The following is a 27515-nucleotide window of genomic DNA, read 5'->3' as shown; positions in this document are numbered from 1 at the left end:
TTGATTCTTAATTACTCGTACTGAGATTTAGAAAGGATTCACTGGCTTACAGTTGGTTGTTTGGGACTGTTTTCTGTATTATTTGCAAAGTTCTCTCACACTTTTTGTTGAGATTAATCCTTAACGTACGAAAGTTTTTAATAATGCTGTATAAGAGTGAGATTTAAGAAATTGCAAGTTATTCACTACACATGTACGAGATGAACTAAATAAAATAGCCTTAATCCTTAACAAATCTTTAGCATGCTAAGGATTAACTGATATTATCGGACCCGTGGAAAACATAACGAATCGAAATTCAATTACTTAAATTCAGAACTTTTCATTAAAATTGAATTTTATTATAATCTAAATTTTAACAAGTAGTCCAACATAATTTACTGTACTCGTCTATGATCGGACGATATGTACCATTTGAAGGTTAGCTTTACAATTCGATCTATAAGTACTATCTAAAATCTCTCTCTCTCTCTCTCTCTCTCTCTCTCTCGAGATGTCTTAAGCTTAACGAGATAGCGCGAACGCGTCGATTCGAGGGCATACGGACTCTTTATTCCGTTATCGATCGTTCACCACCTACGAGAAAGGTTACGTTGCAGGAAGTGCTATAGCGGTATACGGTCCCCTCGAAAAAGTATACATCGGTAGCTTTAGCTTCCGCAGTTTCGTTGGTGCACGCATTCGATGCCAGGTTATGCAACCGCTTCGAGACATGCATTTAAATTTAGACGGTACAACGGCTGTTTCGTCGGTTGCTCGCCGTGAACGGTGTGACATCGCCATTTTTAAACGAAGCGAGGTTTCGCTCCGCGAGGCTTTTCGATTCGAACGTTCCAAAAGCCTTCTCGGCCGGCACGTTTGTTCTTTCGCAACGCGTGCATCCAGACTTTGGTTCTTCTCTACTTCGATCCTGACTTCAATCGTTTCTCTTGACTTTCGCCAGTTAATCCAGAATCCTCTGATTAATCCTCTGATTTCATCGCCACGTTGAAGAATGAAAATTTCTTCCCGTTCGCCCGACCCAGAGTAATTAATTCAGATCGTTTCCAAGAAGATGAAATCCTTTTAGTAAGTAATTCTGATCGATATGACAGAGACCTATCCTCGTTTCTCTTGACTTTGGCTAGTCATAGAATATTAATCCTTTCGCTACGTTGAGAATGAAAATTTCTTGTTTTCTCAGTCTGGAGTAATTAACTTTAGATCCAGTTTCTAAGAATATGTAAATTTTTCAGTAACTCCAGGTAATAAAACGCTCTAATGATTCGACAAAAGAGACTTGCAAACTTTAAGAGTGAAACTGAACGTTAAGTCGTAGAATCAGTTAATTCTGCTATTCCACGGTAGCGAAAGTAATTTTTTAAATAATCTCTCGCGGAATAATAGCGACCGAACAGTAGCGAAAAATACTCCAACTGTCAAACGTTGACAATTCCAAACAAAAATGTAAAAGAAGTAGCAACTTTGAAAGAGTGATACTGAATATTCTGTGAGATACGTAGATCCTCGCCGTAGCGAAAGGGGTTAACTTGAGACGAGCGTATTTTTCTAGCGTTCAAAAATATCTCAGCTCCGAATGAAATCTAAAAAAGTAGCTCTTTATTAGTGTGCGTAATTTTCTTCGTGAAAATGAACGTGAGGATCGCAAGACGGTTAAAATAGTTCGAGCCGAGTTTCCATTGATTCACACTGTCCATATGGCTTCTATAGGTTCGATATAAAACGAGAAACGCACGAAGACGTTTGGGTGGCCACGTTACATCGCGTTATATCTAAGAAAACATTCGTGGGATGTCAGTTTGACAACCGACCGCGTCGTTAATACAACTTTCGGTAGTACCTGTTCGAAAAGGGACCCCTATTGGCGAAACTTTTCCGATACTTATTTTGTTATTGATGCCTGACCTAATTCCTTTCCTGCGTGGCAGCTCAAACAGCTCAAACTGTCTAGCAGAGAAGTTTAAGCTCAGCTATTTTAACCACTTGTCAAAAATAGACCTGCATACTATCCGGGAGAAATGGCGGATTCTGTTATGCGAGCTATTATCCCTCGCGCATCTTCTTCGACGGTTTATATCGCGATTTTATACGCAGGCGTGTCGTATTTATATTAGATTGTCGCCGATTTCACAAGCGTGCAGTATCGTTTAGTGTTTCAGAGTGACAAATCAGTGGTTTGTCGATTGTTTCATTAGGAAAAGGTAGATTGTCCATCGAAACGAAAGTATGAATGATCTTCAAATTTTGGTGAACTTTTTTTTGCGAGAAAACTCTTTTTTAGAAGTTTGACGTAAGTTAAGTAACAATTGCTCGTAATTAAAGTGTGAATTTTATATATTTATGAGGAAACTGAAAAAAGATATATGAAACTGTACAAACATTAGAAATTCAGTTGTGAAATAAAGCTTTAAAACAGAGCTCCTACAAAGCTCCTACGTTTTAAATTATTTTCAAGCAAGAATTCGTATAAAAATCCGCAGTCCACTCGTGGCGCTAATATATTACAAATTCCCAAAGGTCACATTAACAGGATAGAATTTGCAATTCATGCAAAGAATTTAGATTAGAAATTACAATATGTGCAATATATACAATAAATTGCAAAATTATCCGAAAAATGATCATGACTGAAAATTTCAATTGCAATTAAAAAGTTACCCGTGGAATCGAAATTTAATTAATCCCCCAACTGGTATCATTGGACTTTGAGAATCGCCAAAATGTGGAATTTTTAACAAAAAGTTTTTTTTTAATTTTAAGTTTAATTTAAATTAAATACGATACAAATTTCTATAATTATCCATCTCACAATACCACTCGAGGGTTAGTATCACTTTCAAGAAAGCTACAAACGTTGAAACTTACGTTACGAATTTAATTATTTCATCTGCAACGATCTGACTCAAATATGACCACAGTGACTATCGAAAAGAATTTTGAAAAAGGGGAAAGACATGATAATTTAATAAAATTAAATTATAATTCACAAGAGAAACGAATGTATAATATAATCTCACGTCCTGTGATAGACGAGTGTTTAATACGAAAAAATACATTTGATACAAAATTTTGTTCGTTCACATCTAAATAACATCAGCTTTAAACTTCCTTTTGTCCGTTACTGCATTACGCACCGCGTAAAAATGAACGAGAGAGAAATGGAAATTAACTAGAAAGGTAAAACAACGGATGAGACGATACGACATTATGCGAAATTAATTTCATTCGTTGTTAGGTCCGTTCTGTTCGTCGTTGAGTATAGCAAAGTTCTCCTAATCTCTAGCAGACGCCATAATCCAATTATAACTTATACGAAACCTAGTTAATCGTAGATCGTGGGCAAAGGCTGGTACATCGTTCGATGCGTATGTACTTGAAAAATATTTTCGAGTTCGTTCTTTTCTCGAATGGAACTTGTGTATAATTATCTGCATATTTACATTCGTTACCGTGGACTCTTATATTGTTCATCTTGGCATATTTCACGACATTGTCCTCGATAAGTATGCGTGACATGCGTTCATTGTATACGTAAACTCACTGCATTCAATCACAATTGTTTCTTCCGCAATTCTCGATAACGACTGGCACGTTATTTACATCGAAATTCTCGATTCGTCGTATTTCAGTCATCAATATTGCTTTACCAAATAGTTTGCTCGATTTTTGCTGAAACGTGGGCTACTTTTCCTTCAATTTCATCGATGGAAATACAATTTCTCTCATTCTGTTAACACGTACATACTAGAACTACCGGTCTTTAATTAAATATTCTGCACAGCATTGTGTAAAATTCGTGTCTTCGAAGCTTCGAGCCGCAACCTTAAAGGCTGAGTTTTTAGGACAATTATCACACGAAGCTCAAGCATTTAGAACTTTAATACTTAGCTTTCAAAGTTTTTGAAGTTAAAGTAAAAATGAAATTTCATAGAAATTTTCCAGATTTACATCTGGTAGACTTTTAGAGATTTGAACAATCCTTTGTTAAATTAACTAAATAAAAGCTTGTGCTTTTTTATTGTATTATAAACTTTTAAAAATGAACATATATGAACGTATATGATAAAAATGAAACATTATGTAGAGAAAACCTTATGTTTCTTAAACACATTTTTATTAAATTCTTTTTTCTATTCCATACAATTAAAATTATTTGTTTCTTGCTAGTTTCAGATCTGTTACAATTATGTCACTATTAAAAATCAATATCAGTGTTACCAAAAATATCTAAAACATGTTTTCAACAATTAATTATAAAAGAAAAAGAAATAAAATCCATCATTTTGACGAGTTTGGTAGTTCTAGTATTAAAATCCGTTTAATTTTTTTTCATACTTAATTTTTTCATCGAGGCTAGTGCTTAATATGACGTGACATTTCTCTAATAGGAAGAAAGCGAAAATAGCAGAAGTAATGAAAACAGGAAAAAAAATGTCACGATAAAAATCACAATTTTCAAGTCAAAATGTCACTCTTTCTGCTACGTTTATCAATTCGACCTATTCAAAGGAGCTACATCTATTCACGGTGGAGTCAATGGTGAAATAAATGTTCGTTAAAGGGCAAAACTAGGTGCACACGCAATGATCCGTTCAAAGGATATACGTATTATAGAAATCGTGGGACGTTCGTCAAGTTGCTCACGAAAATATTTGACTATTTATTTAAATTCGAAGAAATTTTAAATATAAATAACATTTTACATATATACATTTTTTTACATATGATTTTACACAACGTTTTAGAATGTTTTATTAATATTGTAATGAGATGTAATTGCCATGATTATATCAGTCAAGTTTGAAACAAATCAAAGAACATATATATATATATATATATTTTTAATAGAATTTTAATTATTTATACACGATAGCATACATTTTCAGATTGGTTCTAAATTTTTAACAGGATAGAGCTAAGTCCAACTAAGCAATTTGTTCTCTAATTCGTCAAGTTCAATTATGAGCAATTTTCAAGTTATCTACGTTCGAAAACGTACAATTTCACTCGTCATCAATGACTTGATAAAAAAACGTATCATTAAAAGCATAGAGGACCATAATTTTCCACGTAACTTCTACTCGATGAAAGTTAAGAAGTTTGTTTGACTAATGTTAAATGCACATTACTTTAGTTCAGGGAGATATTTTATCGTTTGTTTTACCAGTTCTTATATAACAGCTCCTGGCTAACTCAAACAACCTTACTTATGGGATTATTCGAGACATTTTCTCATTTTTTTGATATTCTGTCTCACTCGACCTAACATGGACGATATTTTCTCATTCGTCCCTTATTATTGGACATGTGGGTGTTTTATGAATATAACTGAAGAACTAGAGAAGGAACGCAGGACATTTGATCTTTAGTAAATGTTACAAAAAATATCTGTTATATCTTTGGTTCTTGACAATTTTTAAGTTATGTCCAGCTTTGAAACCTGAATATATAAACAATTTTAATAATATGGGGCTCTTAAATTTTCCAAAAATGCATGAACGTCCGCAATCTAGTTGTTATAAAATCAATAGTTTGATAATTCTGTGCCAAAGTTTAATATCAAATTCCAAGATATTCAGGCTTGAACAACTCTACCATAAGATTATTACTACAAAGTCATATTTTTTCTTCTTATTTTTTCTTTTGTTATTTTATCAAATATTAATAGTACTTCACAACAAACGAGTTCGAACATCTTCTTGTTTTTGATACATATATACTTTTCCTCTCGACTTAAAATATACTACGTTTCTCCTATTCCTTTGTTAATAGTAACACAGAGGATGTTTAATTATTCTACGCTTCAAGTTCAACATTTACATCTAATATATTGAAATTTAAGTAATTCGAAATTCGAGTAATATTATTTGTTATGATATATATTATGATAATATTCCTATGAATATTATTATTATGATATATATTATGATAATATTCCTGACATAGATTGTGAGTAACTTACTCGTTTTTGATATTTTTCCTTTTGATCTGATATTATATTTTCTGTATCACCTTAATCTAATAAATTTGGTAGATTAATACAATCGCGCATTTTTTGTTATTAGATTAAATACTGGTACGTAAAACAAATTTAATCACTCTACCTCAAGATTGAATTCTAACGTGATTCGAATAATTCAATCAAATAATTCCTCGAATAAATACCAATGTTATTAATAATCTCGTAACATGAAACAAATCTTATTATTCCATGCCAAACTTCATGATCAGATAATTGAATTTTTACATAATTATGCATAATCCTTTGTACCAATTTGCCAGGTTTTTCTTACATCCATACCTGAGAATAGATCGTACGCGATCGAACAGAAATTTAATCTATTTACTGCAAATTTCCTTTGTTAACTTCTTTATCATTGTATCGAGGAACAGACTGTTGACACTGGGGACAAATTTAATTGGGAAAAATAACAAATTTAGGCGATTCAAATTCACAATAAACATAATAAAAAATAATCTAAAGAACCCAACAGTCACCCGTATATTCCTGCGACAAAACGACGAAGGTGGGAAGCTCCTGCAGCCTCTCTCTTCGTAGTCAATCGATCGAAAGAGCAGGTCTCCGCCAGCTCGCCACCGATCGATGCTAAACGATACACGGCGATAGGCGGGCGAACGAGGCGAATCGAGTCGAGCGAGGCAACTGGCGGAAGAAAATGCCCTGAGCTCGAAGTCCGATAGCTCGTCGATCGTCATTCACCTTGGAAGCGCGAATCGGGGCACGTGCTTCGCCGAGACCGGCTGGTCAGCGGGCCAATCGAAGACACACCAACCGAGGGGCACCGATTGCGCCCCGACTGTCTCCTCGCTATTTACGCGTGCGCCCGCTATTTCACGCGTGCGTTCTCCGAGCCGGAAATCCGCCGGCTCGTTTGCCTAAAACCAGGCAACGAATCTTTGCCTGGCTCTCGAGGGTCACGGGAAAACTGGGCCAAGTTCCGCGACGGAGTTTCGGCCAACGGAGCCGCGATCGAAGGCCTGGGGCGCACACGCCGATTCGAAAGACGTTCCGTGCGCCTCGTACGCCAAGATAAAGATTTTTTTTATTGACTTTACCTTGACGCAATGCCGTACAGCGGCATGCTCCGTATGTGCTACGTGTGTATGTATGTACAGGGTGTCCAAAAAGATTGGGACCAAACTTAGACTACGCGTCACTGGACAAATAGATGAAATCCATCATGTTGAAACCACATTTGACAGTGTGTTTTCAATAAGACATCATGCAATATATCGTGAAGATTATTTTGCAATAATCATATTGAGAATTTGTAACACGAATACGATTCTGTACAACGAATTGTAGGACGAATTTTGTCGATAAATCTTTGAACGCTTATATCTTTTCAATAAAGTATTTTCTGACATGAGTTTATACGAACTTTTTTCATCTATTTGATCTCAGTAACACGTAGTCTAAGTTTGGTCCCAGTCTTTTTGGACACCCTGTATATACGTTACGAAACACACGTGTCATAACCTGGTTGTAACGAAAATGCAAGGTTCTATCCAAGTTGCGCGAGATACACAGCCCCTGGTCGTTGAATCACAGCGAAGAACTGTAACTGAATCAATTTAGGTTAGATTACATTCGTGTTCGAGTCAAGATTTGTTGTACTACGAGTTGTAACTACGATGCAACTACAGTAAACAACGAAAGTATTCGAACGACATGATAGAAAATAATTGATTACACAAAAATTGTATAATAAATTACAATTTATTGAAATAAATTGTTTCTATATTATTGCACATACATTTGCAAAATATATGCAAAGTTAGAGAAAAACTAAACCATAAGTAAACAAATTACATAACATTTTTCACGGATAAGTACATATAAGGCACAACAAAAGTATTCGAACGCAATTTTAATAGTCATAGAATGCAATATATGTGATTACATTGCATTTTAATATCTAGTTGGGCCACTCTTGGCTTTAATAACATCTCGAAGACGATTTTCTATAATATTGACTCTAACTTTCTAGTAACACTTGAATCCATAGAGTGCCATGCTGCTAGGATATTTTGTTTCAAAGAATCTTTACTCGTTATATTATTTCTTTTAAGTCTCCTATCGAATTCTTCCCATAAATGTTCGATGGGATTTAAGTCAAGGCTTTGTGGTGGGCTGGGTAATGTATGGGGTACATTATCTAAGATTCATTGTTGTACTATTTTGGCCGTATGTTTAGGGTCTCGGTCCTGCTGGAAGCAAAAATTTCTTGGCACATTTAATTTTTCGGCACTATTGATTAAGTTTTCTTTTAAAATATTTAAATATTTAGTTTTGTCCATGATTCCATCGATGAATACGAGATTTCCCATTAGCAGACATGCAGCCTCATACCATTACGGAGCCTCCACCATGTTTCACTGTAGACTTCAAATTTTTTGAATCCAGCTCCTTATTTGGCTTTCTCCGTACTATTCTCTTACCATCGGACCCAAATAAATTGAATTTACTTTCATCTGAAAAAAATAACAGTGTTCCAAAAATTTATGTCCTTTTTATATACTCTTTGGCAAATTTTAAACGAAGTAATTTATTCTTCTTGCTAATGTATGGTTTCTCTCGTGGGACTCTACCATGGAAATTGTTTTTCCATAACATTCTTCGACATAATTGGGCGTGTACTTCTTTATTAAAGTTTGTAACAATCATTGTTGCCAATTTTGGAGCATGATGTAAACGGATCTTTCTTTATTTCACGCAGAAGCAATTTTTCCTCCGCCCAGATCTTTGTTTCTTTTTTTCATTTGCAATATTTCCGTTCGTATTATACTTTTTTATTATATAATGCATTGTTGATTTGCTTCTGCTTACAAGAGAAGCAATTTCTTTATATGATTTACCTTCTTTGTGCAATTTAACAATAATTTCTCGTTCGGATTTACAACATACAATGTATAGTGTTTATAATTCAGCGTTCGAATACTTTTGTTACGCCTTATATGTAGTTACCCGTGAAAAATGTTGTGTAATTTGTTTACTTATTGTTTAATTTTTCTCTTTGCATATATTTAGCAAATGTATATACAATAGTATAAAAATAATTTGTTTCAATAAATTGGAATTTATTATACAATTTATTACAATCAATTATTTTCTATCATGCCGTTCGAATACTTTCGTTGCTCACTGTATTTTAACAATTTTATCAAAATGCACAATTCCCTGGCAAGAAGTTTTCGAAGTTTTCAAACGCATCGAGGAATGTTGGAATTCAAATTTTTGAAGTTTCGAACGTAATGTTTTATCACTATTCATTCGCGAAACACGCGGGAAAAGTAAAACTGGCGACTTCGAATCGATTCGAGCGAACGAAGGAAATGTTTCGACGTTTCTGAATACTTGTGCTTTCGAGAACTTTTCGCCAGGCGTGGTGAAACGTTGAAAATTGCGAGCCAGACCTCGATCTAATGGCCAGATCTATGCTTCCACGCGTCCATTGTGATTGTTTCGTGGTGGAAAATCTCGCAGAAGCACTAGTTATGATGCATCAATAGAAAGGAGAAATCGTGTACAATTATTAGTACTCGTTCGCGTGTTGGTATTTAATCATTATCAGAACGTAGTATCGGGATGTAGGCGGAGACGATAGGTGACATCTGGTATCCCAAGTGGAGACCGATAGAAAGAAATAGGGCGGGAAAGTTGATAAAATACGATTAATCGCGAGCTTAGGCAAGACGAAAGCAAATTAAGGACCAATTATTATATATTTATATTTATTAATAATTATATTAATAATTTAAGAAGTATCAACCCTTAAGTCGAATCAACCCTTTCGATTTACCTCGATTTACAATTAATTTCTGCTTGATTTATACCAAATTTGTAAATAGGAAACCATTCTCTTTCGTAGCATTGAAAATCTAATGAAATAATAGAGGACTGTACGAATCTTCAAATGGTGGCATTGAGAATGGCCTGCTTAGAGATCAAACGAATCCATAGAATTTCCTTTTGCAGTTGAAGTGTCAACTCTAATCGATAATAAGTGAAACGGTATTTTTAGGTATCGTTAGAACTTTAAACGGTTGATATCAACAGAACTGAGACTTTTCATGAGAAACTGTTTCATACAACACCTGTGGCATAACATATTCGTAAACAATGTTTCAATAAATGTTTGAATATTGTAAAATAATGATACTTTTAAGCATCAGGACGCGAGAACACATAATTATTCTACATTCATAAAAAAGTTTCAACGAACGTTCGAATACTTTTTGTACGAAACATTTGTAACCTATGTAAAGCCACGAGAATATCGAGAGCGTGATGGAATATCGTGCAAATTATATTACATCGCGTAGAAATCCATGGTGGAACACCAAAGATCGCGCCTGGCTGAATCGACGAAATTTAGATTAGCTAATGAGTAGATTCGATACTGGCGACGGTCCTAGCCAAAGGCGTTAATCGTTGGCGGTGCTGGCTGACCGATTGGCTAACTCCGTCCTTGAAACTCCGTTCCACCAAACGAAGAACCATTTGCACCGCGAGTACCAATGCCAAGTACTGTGTCCATCGGCGCATCGGTCTGTCATGGTCGTCGCGCGAGTTAACGTTACGTTACGTTACGCGCAAGGCAAGACGCAACGGGGCAAACTTTTTCGACAAACTAATCCCGGCAACGCGGTATATCCGGACGTTAACCCAATTTAAGATCCCTCCTATTTGAATTCGGGAGTGCGCCGGTGCAGAGTGACCCGACCCGGTACGAGGTTTATAGGTCACTCCGGTTTCGCGCGATATAGATTTTTCGCGAGCCAGAGAGCTGCACCGTGTGTCCCGCCCGTTTGCGACCTCCTCGCAATCCACGCGTGCATCCATCGACCCAACTCTCTCTCTCTCTCTTTCTCTCTCTCTGTCTCTTTCTCTGTGCTTCGTCCACTAGCAGAATCCTAAATCTAGCCAGCGTGGGTCATTCGTGGTGTCTTCTTCTCCTTGGATCGTTCCCGACTTTGGACTTGGGTAGGTAAGAGAGAATAAAGGAGAATCGATGAGAGATTATCGAGCTGGTGTTATCGATCGGTTGCTTTATACAAGGCTCGTAGCTTATGTAATAAAATACGGCAAACTGCAACGCGCCGCGACCCTGCAGCGCTGCCACGGCGAGGGTGTGCGCGAAACCACCCGCTATCGAACGCAACGCCACGAACGTTACTCGCTGGTTACATCCACCGGATCATTACCGCTCGGCGAGCCGTTTGTCGGTATTTTTTTTTTTTTTTTTTTTTCTGAATAGGAACGGCATAGAGCGTGTTCTTAACCTTCTCTGCACTTAACCGGAATTTCGTTTACTCGTACGTAGGTAAATTTTATACAGAGCTGAACTTGTTGGTGTACAGGTTCGATCAAGGGAACAGGTCGACTCGATCTGTGATGTCGTTAGATCGATATTTGAATTATTATCGTTGAACTTGAAATCCAAAGGTGTTTCGAAACCTTCCAAATTCTTATTTTTCATACTTACGAAACCAAAGTAAAATTTGTGAGGTGAAACTTCTTGTTCTCTGTTCCCTGATTCGATTTGAATGACAGTCCGAAATTATTTGATCACAGAGATTGATTATTGATTTCTTGAAATAATTTGTTTCATACTTGTCTGTTGCATCTAAACGACCCAGCTACGATGTAAATAAACAGTCTCGGCGAAAGATCCGCTGAAATAAAATCCTTGTCCTGGCGAACCGGATATTGGATCTGTCGGAATAGAATGAAATAAAAGAATAACATACCGTCACAGGATATAGGATCGCGAAAGAATTGATAGGTCTGAAATACAAGTTTGGATTAGATTGGTTAATTGTAATTTTAATGTTCCGCGCGTTACACGGCGAAAGATGAAATTCAATTGGAGAGAAAGTGAAAATGGAAGTTTCTTTCATGTTAAAAAAACAATGGAGAAGCATAATTGTTCTGAAATTGAGGTTGTGGCCACTGTACCAGTTGAGCATTAAGGGAGATACGTTCTGACGTTTCGTCCAATATTGTGGATATCTTCATCGTGATTGATTGACACGTTGATAAGTAAACTACAGATGTTTATATAGAGACAAAAATACACAGAACACACATAATATGTGTATTATATATAGAGAAAGAGCATGTCTTTTGTAGAAAACAATATGACAGTTTTCTTTTTAATCTAAATTACTTGGAATTTCAAGTGAAATAAGTTCGCGAAGATTAGATTTCTTTTCCCAGTACGAATTATATACTGCAGATGACGATAAATTTACAGTTGCAAAAATACAGCTTTCAAAATTTAAGATCCTAATATTTCAAATAATTTATTCCCTTACGATGTATTGACAATAACATATGTCGCATGTACATAATTACTATTTTGTTCTATACACGTTGATATGAAAATATATATATATATATATATATATATATATTGTTTGATATGAAAATTATGTGTATATATATATATATATATATATATAAAATGTCATCTCTATATCTCGAATCATATGTATCATCTACCTAAATTCCGAATAACGTACAAAACTCTCAATTGTTTCACCAAGTGTGAAACGACAGCTCTATCAATCGAACGACGAAGAGAAAGTTGGTTAGGTTAACCTTGCAGACCTATCGGCTAAAAACTCTACTCTATACACACACATACACACAGAGTGCCTATATCTCGTCGATAAATGGTAATTTTGCAATTAAGCAGAAACTTGCCGAGGGGATAGATTGCTCAGGACGAGGAACGCGCACCAAGCTGAGCGAACATCGACGGCAGCGCTCTACCTTTTCCGCCCTTCCTTCGCCAGCAATTTACCCTCACCATCGACTGCCACCTTCCACCCTCTGCTGCGTTCTGTTCCATCATCCCTCCCCTTCCCTTCCCTTCCCTTCTCTTCTCTTCTCTTCTCTTCTTTTTCTAGCTACACTTTTTTAACATTTCTCTCTCTCTCTCTTTCTCTTTCGCTCTTGGTAAGCTGTGTTCCTTGGCGTGTCGTGCTTTGCCTTACCGTGCCGTGCCACGCTACGCCATGCGGTGGGGTAGCGCGCTCTGCCGCACCTCGGCTCAGCCCGTTTCCACCAACGGTGACCTAGTTCGCGGCAGGCCGCTGGAATCGTTTCTTCCGCACATGCCTCGGGATCCAGGTTACAACGAGCTACTATCTCCGCGCCTCGGTCTGCCGTACGTGGCCAGGGAATTTTTACTGGTGGCTTTTCGGCGAAGATTCTTACGTACTTAATACTTTTGATTGTTTAACCTCTTGCGCTGGAATGACGTGCCACACACGTCCAAAATTGCAATATTTTCTCTGTTTCAAGTATATTGAAACATAACCCAGGCAAAACGAATGTTAAATTTATTGCCTCTTAGTAACTTTTGTCTAGTGATGTACCGATGAATGAAGAAGGGAAGACGAGTTATTGTATACGGTTTGGTCACTCGTTATGGTCCGTGAACCAGTTAATGGCGCAAGTTACTAAGATTTTTAATATCTTAGTCAAACATTTTCCAGTTATTGTTCAAAAGGCGACAGATTTCCATATTTCGAGATAAAATAACATTTTATAATATCATTTTATTAATGTAAATATAAGTTTTTTCCATAATTAATTTTGTGATAAATTTCCACATCGCAAGTCGTCGACATCTTTTGCTTAGCTAAAAGTTAGAATTTCGTCAGATTTCGCTGTTAAATGCACGCACTGTTAAATAACGTCGACCCTAACGTCAGAATTTCACTTCAAAACATTGATCGTTGAAAATTCCTTACAACTTACGCGCGCGAATTTTACTTTTGAGAGCAACTATCAACATTTCCTCGGCAACAGTCTCCGATGTGCTGATTAACAGGAAACCGAAGATTTTTCTGCTAGCAGCCCGATTGTCAAGATTCTGCTTGACAACACAATCTGATACATCGACAGCATCTCTCGCGTTTCTCGTTGGATTCTTTCGCGGTTCGACGAAAGGTTCAGTCTACGGCACCGTCTCCGGCGGCCGGTAACAAAGCGATAATTGTTTCGCCGCGTGGATGCACGGGCACGCGGATCTAATGGATGGCCCCGAAGAAGACAGAAACGAGGAAAGAGGTACGCGCTCTCGCACGTCGTCGCAGGTGGAATACAGTCGCGTCGCGCGTTTGCTCGAGAAAAAGAGTTTTTAGAGGATAGGAAGGAGGTGCGTCGGGGCGCGGCGTGTTACGCGTGTCTGGTTCGTCGGACGAAAGAAAACGCGGCTGTATGGAGTACAAAAAACGCGCGTAGAACAACGAGCCGCGAGAGCGGTCGCGTCTAGACCGGGCGGGACGCGCGGAAATGGCGCGGCCGAAGATGGAATACGCGTTTGAATACGTGCACGCTCGTATACACCCGCTAACAATCCCTTTCACGCTCCTCTTCCTTTGTCAAACACATCCCCTCTGCCCCTCTTGCGTAATCTTTCTCTCCTCTCGCGAACGCTCCAAAATTTACCGCCTACGAGAGCGTAGATGTCGACGTTGTCCTTGCTGTTTTTTCTGAGGAATCTTGCTATTTTAATGAATATCCGAGAGACTTAAGGACATCGAAATTCAGGGAGTACGTATAACACGTAAAAATCTACTAGTAGTAATTTATTTGAAATTTATTGATTCCTCGTTGAGATGCAATATCCATGTCAGTCGCGCCAAGTTGTGCAGAAATGACAACGAAAATTAATGTAACATTCCACAACGTGGATATTCATTTCACAGAAACTGAGCAACTCGTAGAACAACTCTTGTTATACAGTTGTTAAAACTAGCGAGTCATAGTTTCATTCTAGACTTGCCTACTCACTGTACTGCTATAGTCTGTACTACCCACTATTGAATAAGCCATTAAAAAACGTTATGAAACAAAATCTTTCAAATTAAAATCTTCAAACTACGCTTAATGAATTTCAAATCATTGAGGTTTGCAGCTTTCTGCATGACTTGACACAATTATCTTTAACTTTTTATCTCAAAATCTTATCGAAAGTGCAGTATTCAATGGCGGAGTTTATATTTCAGTTACCATCGATTATGGTAACCATATCTCTTTAATAAATAATTGCACGTTTGTAAATTCGGTTAACAGTCTCGTGCTTCTTCTCTTTTTTATAGGGATCTTGCTTGCTTTTCCTCTCGTATTTTCCAGAATACTTCAAAGTCTACTCCGACGTTTTTAAATCCGCGAATTTTAATACTGATTTATACCGCTCAGAAAATGAGACTGTCGAGTCATATTTTCGAGCAAACGAGAGAATTCCTCGCGCATCCGTTTTTCCTTCCTCTTTCCAATCGTTTCGAAATCCTCTGTGTAAGAATGTCGTTGGCATGTCCTCGCGTGATTTCGTTACGTCGATTCTTCGTTCGTTTGTCGTGCAGCTTCCTCGTTTCTGAGAAAAACGACGAATGCCATCGATTTAAGGTCATCCGGGTAATGAGACCGTTCGGTTGTATTTTCCTTAACGAGTAATTCAATCTGTCTGCGAACAATTGCCAAAGAAACTCTTTCACGATTTTCCCCTCTTTGTAAAGCTCGTTCTCCCCATCTTCTCCTAAATTCTCCAACATTCTTTCTTGCATAATTTTAACAACGTCGCTCTGTCCATTGTCTCGCAGCATCCGAACCTAACCCAACCTACAAACCTCACCATCATCGATTTATACAACATTAAGGTTATCTGGGAAACGAGGTTGCTGAGTCGTGTATTTTTATTAATAATTAATCTTTCGTGCCCCTCTTTCTCTTTCTTCCCCACCCCGTTGCGTGATCTTTCTCGCTCTACGAAATCTTGCAGCTTCTCTTCCCTCCCTGGAGTATCCTAATATTTAGGTTATACGCGGAAAATGAAATTGTCGAGATGTATTTTTATTAATGAATAATTGATCTCGTTGGGGTGAGTTCAGCCTGGGTATAAGGTAAAGGACGTGGCAGAGCGTTTTACGGCTGGTAATCATTGGAAGTAGGCCAACCGTTGTCGCGGGTACACACCCTGCGATCGTATAGCGCAGAATCCTAGTTCGAATCTGCTCCGTCTGCGACAAACTGCTGCGCGGCCGTGCGCATTCCCTTTGTTCTCCGGTCCAATCCGTGGGAATGAACTTTAGCTGCGAATAAATTAGAAAAATTAACGTTCCACGCCATCGCGTGGATAGGGAAACGATAGCCCTTGCTCTTCGAATCGAAGAGTTCAGTCGGATATCGCGTCGGGTATCGTACTTTCATTTCGATTCATTCGACGCGCGATTTTCTTTTGCGTCGCGTTTGCTTGCGTTACGATGGACACGAGAACTATGGAAAGTTTTGATTAGCTTGTTTCTTCGCTGTATATTTTAACGGTCATTAAAACAGTTTATTTTATATTATTGGATGTCGTTGGATAGAGTAACTTTCATAAAAGTTTAGATAGACTTACCAACGATGCCATCCTACAGTTTTCAGTATCAAAATAATTAGCTCCGGTCTTAATTAACGGCAGAGTCTACAAATGCCCGACAAATTCTATCTAATTCTTACTTGTACAAAAAAGTTTCTAAAATTTCTGAAACGAGCCACTTGCACTTAGAAACCTGCTGTTAGATCGAAGCTGAGGCAGAGAAGAAGAGAAAATGGACGGGCAATGTTGAGAGACAGAAAGAGAGAACGTGGCGTGATATCCATCTCCCTGAGAAAGATCCCAGAAACATCTGACAGACTTGCAACGAAATAACGAAATTGCCTCGCCTCAAAAACAAGATTTCTCGCGATTACCCGCATCCCGCGGCAAACTACGGGACAAAAACATAACCTAAAAACACTTCGGCGGATCGAAGCTGAAGTGCGGGGCGGAAAAGTGAGGAGAAGAAGAAACGCATAGGTAAATGGATAAGCAAAGTTAAGAGGGCTGTGGAGGAGGAGGAGGTGGATGTGGGAGGGAGGGAGGGAGGGAGGGAGAGGAGGGGAGGGGTTGGTAGCAAGTGGATATAGGGGTGGTACAGTGATGGAGCCTGCACGGAGGTTGCTGTCGACGCCCTGCCGTCGCTTCCTGGTTTCCCTATATTGATTTTCCAGTGTACCTTCTGCTAGACGGAAACGGGGCGACAAACGGCCAGAGCGAGAGAGGACACGTTGCTCTGCGCTTGTGCGCGTGCACGGAAATCGGCTAGCAGGGTGCCGGTGCGCCCCGTTCGTGATTCGCGCCCGGCGAGTGTGTAGGTGAGAGCGGCGTGCGCGCGCACACCCCAGTCACGTTTACGGCAATGTGTGGGCGGCGGTAAAACCAAAGAAGGGGAACTAGGTTGGAGCGCGCGAGTGTTGGCGAGTCCGTGTTTCACGTCGGTTGGTCGAGGGGGGAAATACACCTCAGGGTTGCAGGTAATACGAGGAAAGACGCGGACGCGAAGAAAGTGGGGCTACCTTTGCACCTTCCGCCTTGCGCCAGGAAGGGAGAACGGACAGAGAGACATGATCGTACGTGCACGCTTATTTTTCGACAAGATGCGTTTTAACGAAATATGTACATAGCCGAAAATTACGGAGAAACGAAGTTGCAATTATTGTATTTTTCTTTTTTTTTTTTTTTGGTAATTAAAGCACCTGGGTTTTTGATTAGATTGAGTTTCGAAGGCAGTGTGCATAGTTGTAATTGACGATTGTAGATGTTCAGCTTTGTTCAACTTTGTGTTTTGATTTTTCAATTTTCGAATTATTCGTTGGATTGAGATAGAAATACTTCTGGCATTAATACAATTAATGATATTTGAATGCACAATTTTTTTCACTCGAAATTGCATACATTGAAAAGTTGAATAATAAATAGTAAACTATGTCGTTGTTACATTTTTCAATAGGCAATTTAGTTTCATAGATTCACGAGAACGTGGTGAATGCTAATCGTCATTAATTCTCAAACTTTGACAAGATTCGCATATATAGAATGTTTAAAATTTTTAAAATATTTATTAGCAAGAATACAATTTATTTGGAAAATTAATAATAGTAAGAACTGTGAGGATGAAACAGAATGAATAGAATACTTGGACACGGTGAACTTTATTTTCGAAATTTAATACATGGTGAAAGATTGGAAACTGCAACTATAAAACAGTTTCATTATTTAAGGACTTTATTATTCTCGATTCGTTTGGATATCAAGCTATAGATAAGATAGAAAGTTTGTCTAAATTGATAAAGAGACTATACCGTACATATAAAGTATATATATAGTTTTAATATTCCATATAACGTTTTAAATAAACCTTTTGGATTTCATACTATATATATATCTGTGAATTAATTCACTAATGATTAATTCATATCTATATATATTACATAGAATAAATTTATACCGCAATCCAATATTTTTAGTAACATTCGTATATTGGTCTCTCCGACGCTATTTTTCATCTTCTATCATTTCGCATTCCTCCCTGTTTCGTATATTTGATTCTGAGATATATTCTCTAATCGCGCATTGCTCAGAGTATTTTTATCGAACGATCGATGATTCACGTGAATGAACAAATGTTAAATAACAACGTTGGAAAAGATATTACATTTGACTTTGTAGCCATAGATCCTAGCTATACGCGTTTGGTCAAGGTTTTGGCTAAATGAGTTTCATATTTCGCTCGTCGAAATAAATACTGTATTCTCCAGTGAAACGAGTTCAGTAGTAAAGGACGACGCGTGGTCGGACGCTCGCCCCGGACGATCGATTCCCTTCCAAATGATTCCAAGATATATTCATGGCGCTTGTAATCGTTCTTTCTTTCCCTATTGATCGTTGTTATCTCTTCTTTCCCTCGACATTTCTCTCCAATTGAATTTGTAAAGAGAGAAAACGAAAGAGCAGTTCGACTGTTTAGAAATTTATGTAATTTTATAAATTTATAATAGATCGATCAATGCTATAGTAGAACCTCTGTTATCGAAATACTCTAGTCCATTCTGTTATTAATTAGTTATACGAATATTCATTAAAACATGGGAGACAAGTTTTTATTTAAAAAACTAAATTAATAACGTTTAAATGTTTTCGAGAGTTTTTCGAGAATCTTTTGCGGAACGTAATAAAGAACACGTAATAATATTTAAGAATTATCAAAAGAGTTAGGTAATTCAAGAATGATTTATTTCTTTGATTTTCGTTGGAATACTTGGAATTCAGTATGCGAGAAAAATTAATAGTACGAGTAACTCCGCTGTAATAAATCTCTCTGCATTTTTGCATACGAAACCTATATCTTTTATCTATTATGCACAATTTAATTCTGTCGTTAATAATTTTTCATTCGTTTCACAAGTTTTCTTAAAAACGTGAAAATTTTGTTATTGGTACACGTATGTATAATATGTACAGTTATATACATATGTATATTATAAATACATTATATATATTACAATAAATATACCTAAATACAGTTTAAAGATCGAGACAAGATTGAAGGACAAAAATTCGAGAACCGTGGCGCAAGGTTAAACAGCACGGCCGCCTCTTTATTATTGCAACAGTTTAATTCTCCATCTTCCGCCCGTGGCTGACGGTCCTTTTCGTCCGAAGCCTTAGGAAAGGAAAGCGTAGGAAGCCAGACGAGATACGAAACTGATGTATCCTCAATGACAAACGGTATTCTCCGAAACAAAGAATTTCTTTGCCACTGTCTGAAAAACAAGGGGTGGCCTTAGAGGCCGGTGGAAGCTAGATCGTTTGTTTCCGCGTAACCTTCTCGAAGGAGTTCAACCCATAACTTCGCCTCTTTTCCTTTCATCCTTCTTCTCCTCTTCTCCTTGTCTTTTTTAGTTACTCTATTCATCCGGGCAGAGCGGCGACATCGCTGCCGGGTAAGTTTTCCATCGAGGCACTCGTTCTTCCTCAAAAGCCCTTTCTCCGCGCGAGAGGCTCGTTTCGATGAAGCGCGATAACGAGATCCGATGAAAAATTAAAATTCGCCCACTCTTGGAAACTGCGGGATCGAGCGAACGCCTCCCGCGTTATAAGTTGAATTTGCCGAATAATCGGGTGGCTTCGTCGTCGGCCAGTTGGAGGATTGTTCGGAAGAATTCTCGAGAAAACGCTTGTCGCGTTTTCGTGTGTTTAGGAGAAGCTTGAAGATACAAAAATGTGCAGAATAGAGTATAGAAATAAAATTAGAAATGTTAATTATATCTTTTGATGAATGTGAATTATGAAAATGCAAATTTAATAATGACTGAAAATATTCATAACTACGTAAATGTCCAAATTAGAACTCTTGTTTCAATATTCAATGAAGCCTTTTATTTCGAAAAACATATTTTTTTAATTACACTTATGAAAACATAAAATTACATTAGAATGTGCAGTCTGGACAACTGCAACCTGTTTCAACATTATTAATGTAAATCAGTTCTGAAATACGATTGACTCTTTCTATTCACATAATACTCCCATAGACTTTTTCGTTTTTCATTCAAAAACGTGTAATATATTTACTTGTAAATGTATGAATAAATTCTTTACATTTTTTTTGCAATGTAACCAACGAAGAAACTTAAATTGTTGTTACAGGATCGTATGACGGCTAATGGAAATTCACCGTTAGACAGTATGAGGACGTTAGAGCATTATTTGAGCGACATCATGCGAGCTGGTACAGCGGATACTCCAGAACACGTGAAAGGTAAGTTCATTTTCCAACATTTCGGTGTCTCTGGTGCTTGCGAATTTTTCTGGATCAAAAACTTGTTACTTGAAGAGGTTAACAAGTTGGAGACGACTCGCTAAACATAGTGTTATAAATATCATCGTCACGCAATGATTAATATTTATCTTTTGTAAACTACTATGAAAATCTACGTACATCTGCAAAATTTAAATATTTGAAGAAGACGAAGGATTTGAAATATTACACAGGCATGAATTTCAAGTTGAGAACTGAGTCAATTCAACCTTAATATCAACAAATTACATTAACTAATTTAAACAAGATAAAAAACGAAGAAAGAAAAATAGTTCAAAATATATTTGCATCGGAGTAAGATAATAAAATAAGTATAACAACGTGTCACTAATAGCGTAATATTAGCGATAATAGAATGAGTCTCTCGAGCCTGTACAATAAAGTAACAAGTTAAATTTTGAACAAATTCAAATTCAAAGAAAGTTTACTAGAAGCAGGAGAAAGAAACAAAATAGACAAAATATTTCAAGATTAATTTGGGCCTGAAAATAGGAGGTTTTGCGATAGAATAACAAGTGAAACAAATAAGAAAATAAATTGAAACTAGCAGAATAAATCCTGCAAACGTACATAATAAAGTAAGACGACAGATCAGCAATAGATGATCGGCGCGTTGGAATAAGACAACTAGCTTGCCGAGCAACCAGACCAACGTAACAGCCCAACCGACCACTTAACGTAGACCAACCCTTCTCGGCACCCTCCACTCGACGCGACTCTACACACTTTACTCGCTCTATCCCGTCGTGTACACTCTGCGCGATTCGACGCGAGTGTATCTACACGTCCAGCTTGAGCTTTTGCGAGGCAACATAGAGACGGAGCGAAAAGAAGCAGGCAGGAAGGAGGCTTGCAAACGCTTTGCGTCTCGCAACGCTCTCTCTCTCTCTCTCTCTCTCTCTTTCTCTTCCTCTTCCTCTCGCTCTTTCTTTCCTCCTTTCGTCCCGATTCGTCGTCTCGCTTTCTTTCTCGTATCTCCTACTCACCCTGTCTGCGAGCTCCGACACAACCCTCAGACAAGCGGTCTCGCGCCTGCAGTCAAGGGCAAGGGTGGTACCGCGAGGCCTCTTCTTCCTTAGTGGTCGTCTACACACCGAAACCATACGACGCCACCGCACCGAGACATCGACGACCAGAAGGATGAAGTGGCCGGCGACGACGGCGACGCTAACACCCACGCTTGATACTGATACTCGTGTTTCAACCAGCCACGAAATTTCACTTCGTGCCGGTCAATCTTCGAGAGGTTGGCGAAACCGATAGGGAACGAAGTCTCCCTAGGGTGGGGTGGTTGACAGTGGCTCGCGAGAAAGTGTTCGGACAGTCATCGCGAAAGAGTATAAAGAGAATAAATTTCATTTATTTATGTATCACGCGTTGTGGTGGAGAGCGTTTTAAAATTTCATGAGATTGTTATTATACAGGGTGTCCATCAAGTCTCTTTACAATTTCGAAAATTTATTACGAAAGCAAATGAAAGGACAGATGAGTGGAAATTATTAGGAAATGAGACGTATACATTTAAGTTCTTTTTTTTTTTTTTTTTGCCTCATTTAATACTGATCACTGATGCCATTGATGAGGGTATGCTACAGCGAATATGGCAAGAAATGGTGCCCATATAAAGATATATTTATATATATTAAAATATTAATTATATATATATAATATATATATTAAATGAATTGATTTGTAATAAATTTTTGAAATTGTAAAGAGACTTTACAGACACTCTGTATATTCAGATTTAAGCAGTCGAAGATAAATCTAAGAATTGGGGAGCATAACACGCAGGGCGGAAGTTTTTAGAGATTTTACAGATTCAGAGAAAAAATTCACGCACTTACACACATTTATTTATCGTATACTTTATTATAACTACTCTACTCTACATACTCTATGTAGTACTCTAGACTGTTTGAAAGAAAGTAGGAAAGAGTTTTATACACGAAATTTTATTTGAGTTAATTTGTTGGAGCAATGAATTTTTTTGTTCGAATAGAAAAGTGAGATCCGTAATGCATGTACGGTACTCAAGAGAGTGCAGCTGGATAGTTATAATTATAATTAGTTACTTGCATAGAACTTCCAATTTTAAACGAAATTTTACAAATTTTAAGAACTTCTGTTATACAGTTTGGTTTAATATATGATAGAGTTAGTATGGGGACTAGATTCTAAAAAATAATTCAGCAGATTTTGAGTACTTAGTCTGTAATAATATACAGATAATCTTACAATCAATAAAAGAATAATTAGTTTACTTATTAAAGGTTCAAAGAGGATAATGTGTTGCAAAGTTAAATTAAAAAATTCATGTTGATGAATGCGTTCTTAAATTGTTCTAAACTTTTACAATTTTTGGTAATTTTAAACACTCCAAGGATTAATGATATCAGCGAATTGACACGAGTTACAAGTTGTAGTTTGTATACTTCTCAAGTAAAGTATCATTAATAATATTATTCCAATCGCACGGCAGGAGGGCCCAGAGAAAGATGAAATGATACAATAAATAAAAGACGAAGATTATACCTACATAAAAAGAGAGTATCTTAGGAAACCGACTTTGTTGCATCGCATAATTATCTATCGATCCCCTCAGAAACCGTCAAAGATGTCCTGCCATTCCTTTTTAACTCGCCACAGGCCCTTATAGCTGCAATTAAAATCGGTTCACGATCGAAATACCCGTCGGAAATAACGATCGGTCGAGTCCACCGTAATGAAGAATAGATCGCGACAACAATTTCCGATAGAAATTTACGCTCCGATAGAGGACGGTATGAAAGGAGAGGGTGCTTTGAAGAGAGGAATTCAGAGTAATAGAAATATGTTTATTTGTGTTTATAGAAACGTAAATTTACATAAACATTCACAATCTAGCGATGGCTAGTAATCTACTATAGATGTAGTATGTACGGATAATAAAATATCGAAATTAAAGTATACTTATTACAATATTTAGTAGGTGAATACTGATACTACGAAATGCTACAAAATACAACTTTTCATTTGGAATCCGTTTCTTTAGTAAATTATGAAAGTTTGGTGATACGTGAAGCATTTTCTACTTAGAATCCATTTCTTTAAATTTCAATTCATTGACAGATACAATTCCGTCTAATACGTATAATAATCAAACGATTGGAGCAATAATCAGAGTGTACACATTACAGAACTCAGACAAGCCTCAAGATTTCAAATAAAAAAGATATATGATTTGATTTTTACCTTTATAGAATTACGGAAAGATTGTTAGGAAAGAAAAGAAATAGAACGATAAAAGAAGGCGAAGAGGGGAGAGACCTTTGAGAGTAGCCCTTTTTGCAAAACGACGTCTAGTCGAAGATACTCTTCGATGAAAAACGAATAATAAGGTTGAGAGGGGGGGGGAGGGGGGAGAGTCAGGATAGGATAGCAAATCGCCAGAGTGCGAACCGGTGCTTTATTCTAGAACAAAAACCTCTCTCGAGGCATTGTAAGGCTCCGCTAAGTGGGTGTGCTTTTGCTACGACGCCATCTTTAAAAGTGTCAGCACGGCACTTTAAACTGCACCAGTAGGTCAAGTCTCGGAAAATCCGAGTGCAACCTCGAGACGGCAACAGTACACGCCGTGTAAGTAAAAATATATATACCACGCTCGCGTAGCCATCTTTTCGGCCAGGCGAAACCCTCGTCGCGTGCCACCCCTTTGTTCTAACGTAACCTGTAACTTTGGACAAACGCGGAAGAATACGCACGACTGGCAATCGCGAAAGGAGAGTTAACTTTACGTGGCTAACTTCAGTTCTATTGACTATCGGGTAGAGTAGGATGATTGGTCTGACTAGTATGTAGTTGACAGTTCCCTATGCGATGCCACATTTGTTCTCTCAGTCAACTGATGTATAGTTTGTCACACCGCGATTTAAATTTGCTCGTTGTGTCTTTGAATTTTCTGATATCCTTAAAATTGTTACATCGGCATTTGTCACAGATCTTCATTTATCATCTCCGAAACTAGAATTTCGTTTACTTACAGGGATGAGGGGACTATTAGCTAACAATTGAAAGTATGAAACCTGAAATAAATCGTTTGATATTTCTGTGATAGTATATCGATAAAATTTAATAGTAAATCGAAATTATAAAGAACGAATATTGTAAACGAATATTATGGAAATTAATTAAATTCTTTCAATAAGTGACATTAACATTGTAATTATTTATAAACGTTGCCACAGGAACCCTAAGTTCACTGTTCAGATTTAGACTTCTCTGTAACTAGCGTCAAAATCACGAAACGAATGATCAAACGCACGTTAGAAGCTAACTCAGGAGAATAATCACGCCACACTGGCTCGAACAATCGCGTGTCTCACGTCGATAAGATCCTTTCAAAAATAAGCGAATCGATTTTGCGTTAACGCTGTGTTTTTATACCGCACTGCATCGCGTCACAGTAAAAACATGAACGATATTGTTCCTTAAAGAACAATTGCACATTTCTGGACGCAAGGATAGCCATGAACAAAAATTAATTACGTTTAAAAGTGAAATTATTGCCAAACTATTTACAGTATTAAAAAAATTTAATATCTTTGATCGGAATTATCAGTCTCAGTTATGTATTAGACTCGAGGATTATTTGGACATAATATTTGAAAAATAGTTATTTAAATAATATATCATCTTATTTGACTCTTGAAATAATTTCGCGACTTTTTGAACAGGCAACTGATTTTTTAATGTATTTGTAAAAGCATTGGTAAAAGCATATCCCGATTTTTCAAGTATCGAATAAAAATTCCATGATATATTTATTTCGTTGCAAGTATAACGAAAGGAAGATCATCGATCGAAATAATACGCGGGAAATAATCTCTCTAAATTTCAGTATACTAAATATAATATTATTCTTGGCATTGCCAAGACTCTTGTCAATTATAAATGAAAACTGTAGCCCATTGAGGCATAAATTTCGTGCCGTACGACAAAAATGTACGATGATGCCGCGTTTAGGCGAACGTGTCCGATTGATAGGATCGCGTGCGCCCACTCGTCCAGATATTTCACGGCGAGCAGCTAGGCGATTAACTAGCGGCCAACTTTTCCGTCCTTGAACGACACGGGCTTTACGATTGCATTCTCTGACCTATATATCGCGCGTACATGTGTCGTGTAATCGGTTAGTAACGCCGACGGGATTCGTAGAGGGTGGTTTTACGCCGCGCTCCAGCCATCTAGGGTTTCATTGGATCGTGCTTTCTACTCCCCCTCTATTCCCTTTCTATCTTCTACACACCCCATCTCTGCTACCGCGTGCGACGCGCGTACGCGTGTAATTGTAAAGGTGAATGAATAAAAAGAACAGCGCGTAAATACATAAATACGCACGCGTGTATGTGTGTGTGGGTGTCATTTGAAGTTCCGATGTCCAAAGAATGGAATGAAATACTTATTGCGTGTACAGTCTTTTATATTTGCAAAACGAACTTATAGTAAAATGAAAGATATAATATTTTATCAAAAGATAAGGGCGAAATGAGAGACTGTTTAATTGACAGATCAGTAACAGCTCATTCGTGAGCGATAAATTTTGTTTGTGCACGTGTTGTGGAAAATTAAAAACTTTTTCTACTTTGTATAAAAATTTTTGAGAATAAGAATGAGGGCTGCTTACGAAATAAAGAGTACAATTCTACAGAATTACATATTTGTGTCGGGAAAATTAAATAATCGAGCAGCCAAAAGGAATATAGCATTCTTAACGCATGATGCAACGTTACATTTGTTTCGTCTTGTCTCCTCTTTGCGTTTCGTTATGAGTTAGCAATGATAGTTGCGAGATTTGGCACCTGTGTATTTTAAATAGTAAAATAGGCCAACGAATTTGAGAGTCTTGCACTAGTAAATTGATATTAGAATTGAGAATAGAAAATTAATTATTCGAGTCCACTCTGATAAATTTTGACCATAGAAAAAGAAATAATAAGATATAAATTAATCTTCCAAAACAGTCAGGTTCAGCCATTGCAAAATATTCATCAAAGTTAATGGCTCTAAGAGAATTTTAGAACCAATTATAATCTTCTATTAAAGTTCCATCTTTTTAAAATCAACTCGTTTATCGACTACTGTGAATCATAGGTACATTGCATCATTAAAAGCATAATTTTGGAATTCAAACAATCTCCCGACAGAGTTTCATGTTCATACAATATCCAAGACATAATCCTAGAGTCAAATAATGTCTCCATACAAAGAAAAACAAACTAAGAAACGGGGAGAACCACGAGCTTTTCCTTTGCGAGTAGTACGCTACGCGTTCCAGCGTCGACACGACATTCTCGTATCGATCCTGCTGAATCGACTCCGCTGTCTTTCCACGGCTCTCGACCTTAATCCATCCAGAAAGATGAAAACCGATCTCTCGTTTAAACTAGCCGGGTAAAGTCGGAGCTTCGTCCGTTCGTCATATGGGGCAAGAAGTTTCGTTGCGTCGCATCTACGACGAAGCTTTTACACGTTACGAAATGGCGCCGTGTAGACGCGATATTGGCCGAGAATATGCGACGATGTCTCGAGGATACGGCCACAACTATCGATCCACAGCCCAAGTGAAAAAATGTTGCCTACGTCGAAGGTGAACTATCCTTCTTCCAAATATTCAGTTTCCTCATCGTTACATTTTTTTTTTTTTTATTTAAAGATTAATTGGATATTGAAGAACTGTTTCGTGATCTGTGGAAACTTAGTTCCACTCCCAGTTCAAAAGACTGAATACTTTACGCAATAATTGGTAATGT

General features: G+C 37.5%; 1 protein-coding gene across 2 annotated transcripts in view; it reads left to right on the top strand.

The window, feature by feature from the left end:
• LOC122537176 (cytoplasmic polyadenylation element-binding protein 2) overlaps positions 1-27515 on the top strand; it is an 85036-nt gene that overhangs the window by 3450 nt on the left and 54071 nt on the right. For both annotated transcript variants that reach the window (XM_043670169.1, XM_043670168.1), the window contains exon 3: positions 20553-20664. In XM_043670169.1, coding sequence (XP_043526104.1) covers positions 20553-20664 — 112 coding nt within the window. The remainder of the gene's footprint in view (positions 1-20552; positions 20665-27515) is intronic.

The sequence above is a fragment of the Frieseomelitta varia genome, unplaced genomic scaffold, assembly GCF_011392965.1.
Source record: "Frieseomelitta varia isolate USP_RPSP 00005682 unplaced genomic scaffold, Fvar_1.2 scaffold_89, whole genome shotgun sequence".
Classification (NCBI taxonomy): domain Eukaryota; kingdom Metazoa; phylum Arthropoda; class Insecta; order Hymenoptera; family Apidae; genus Frieseomelitta; species Frieseomelitta varia.
This window is presented reverse-complemented; position numbering and strand designations above follow the sequence as displayed.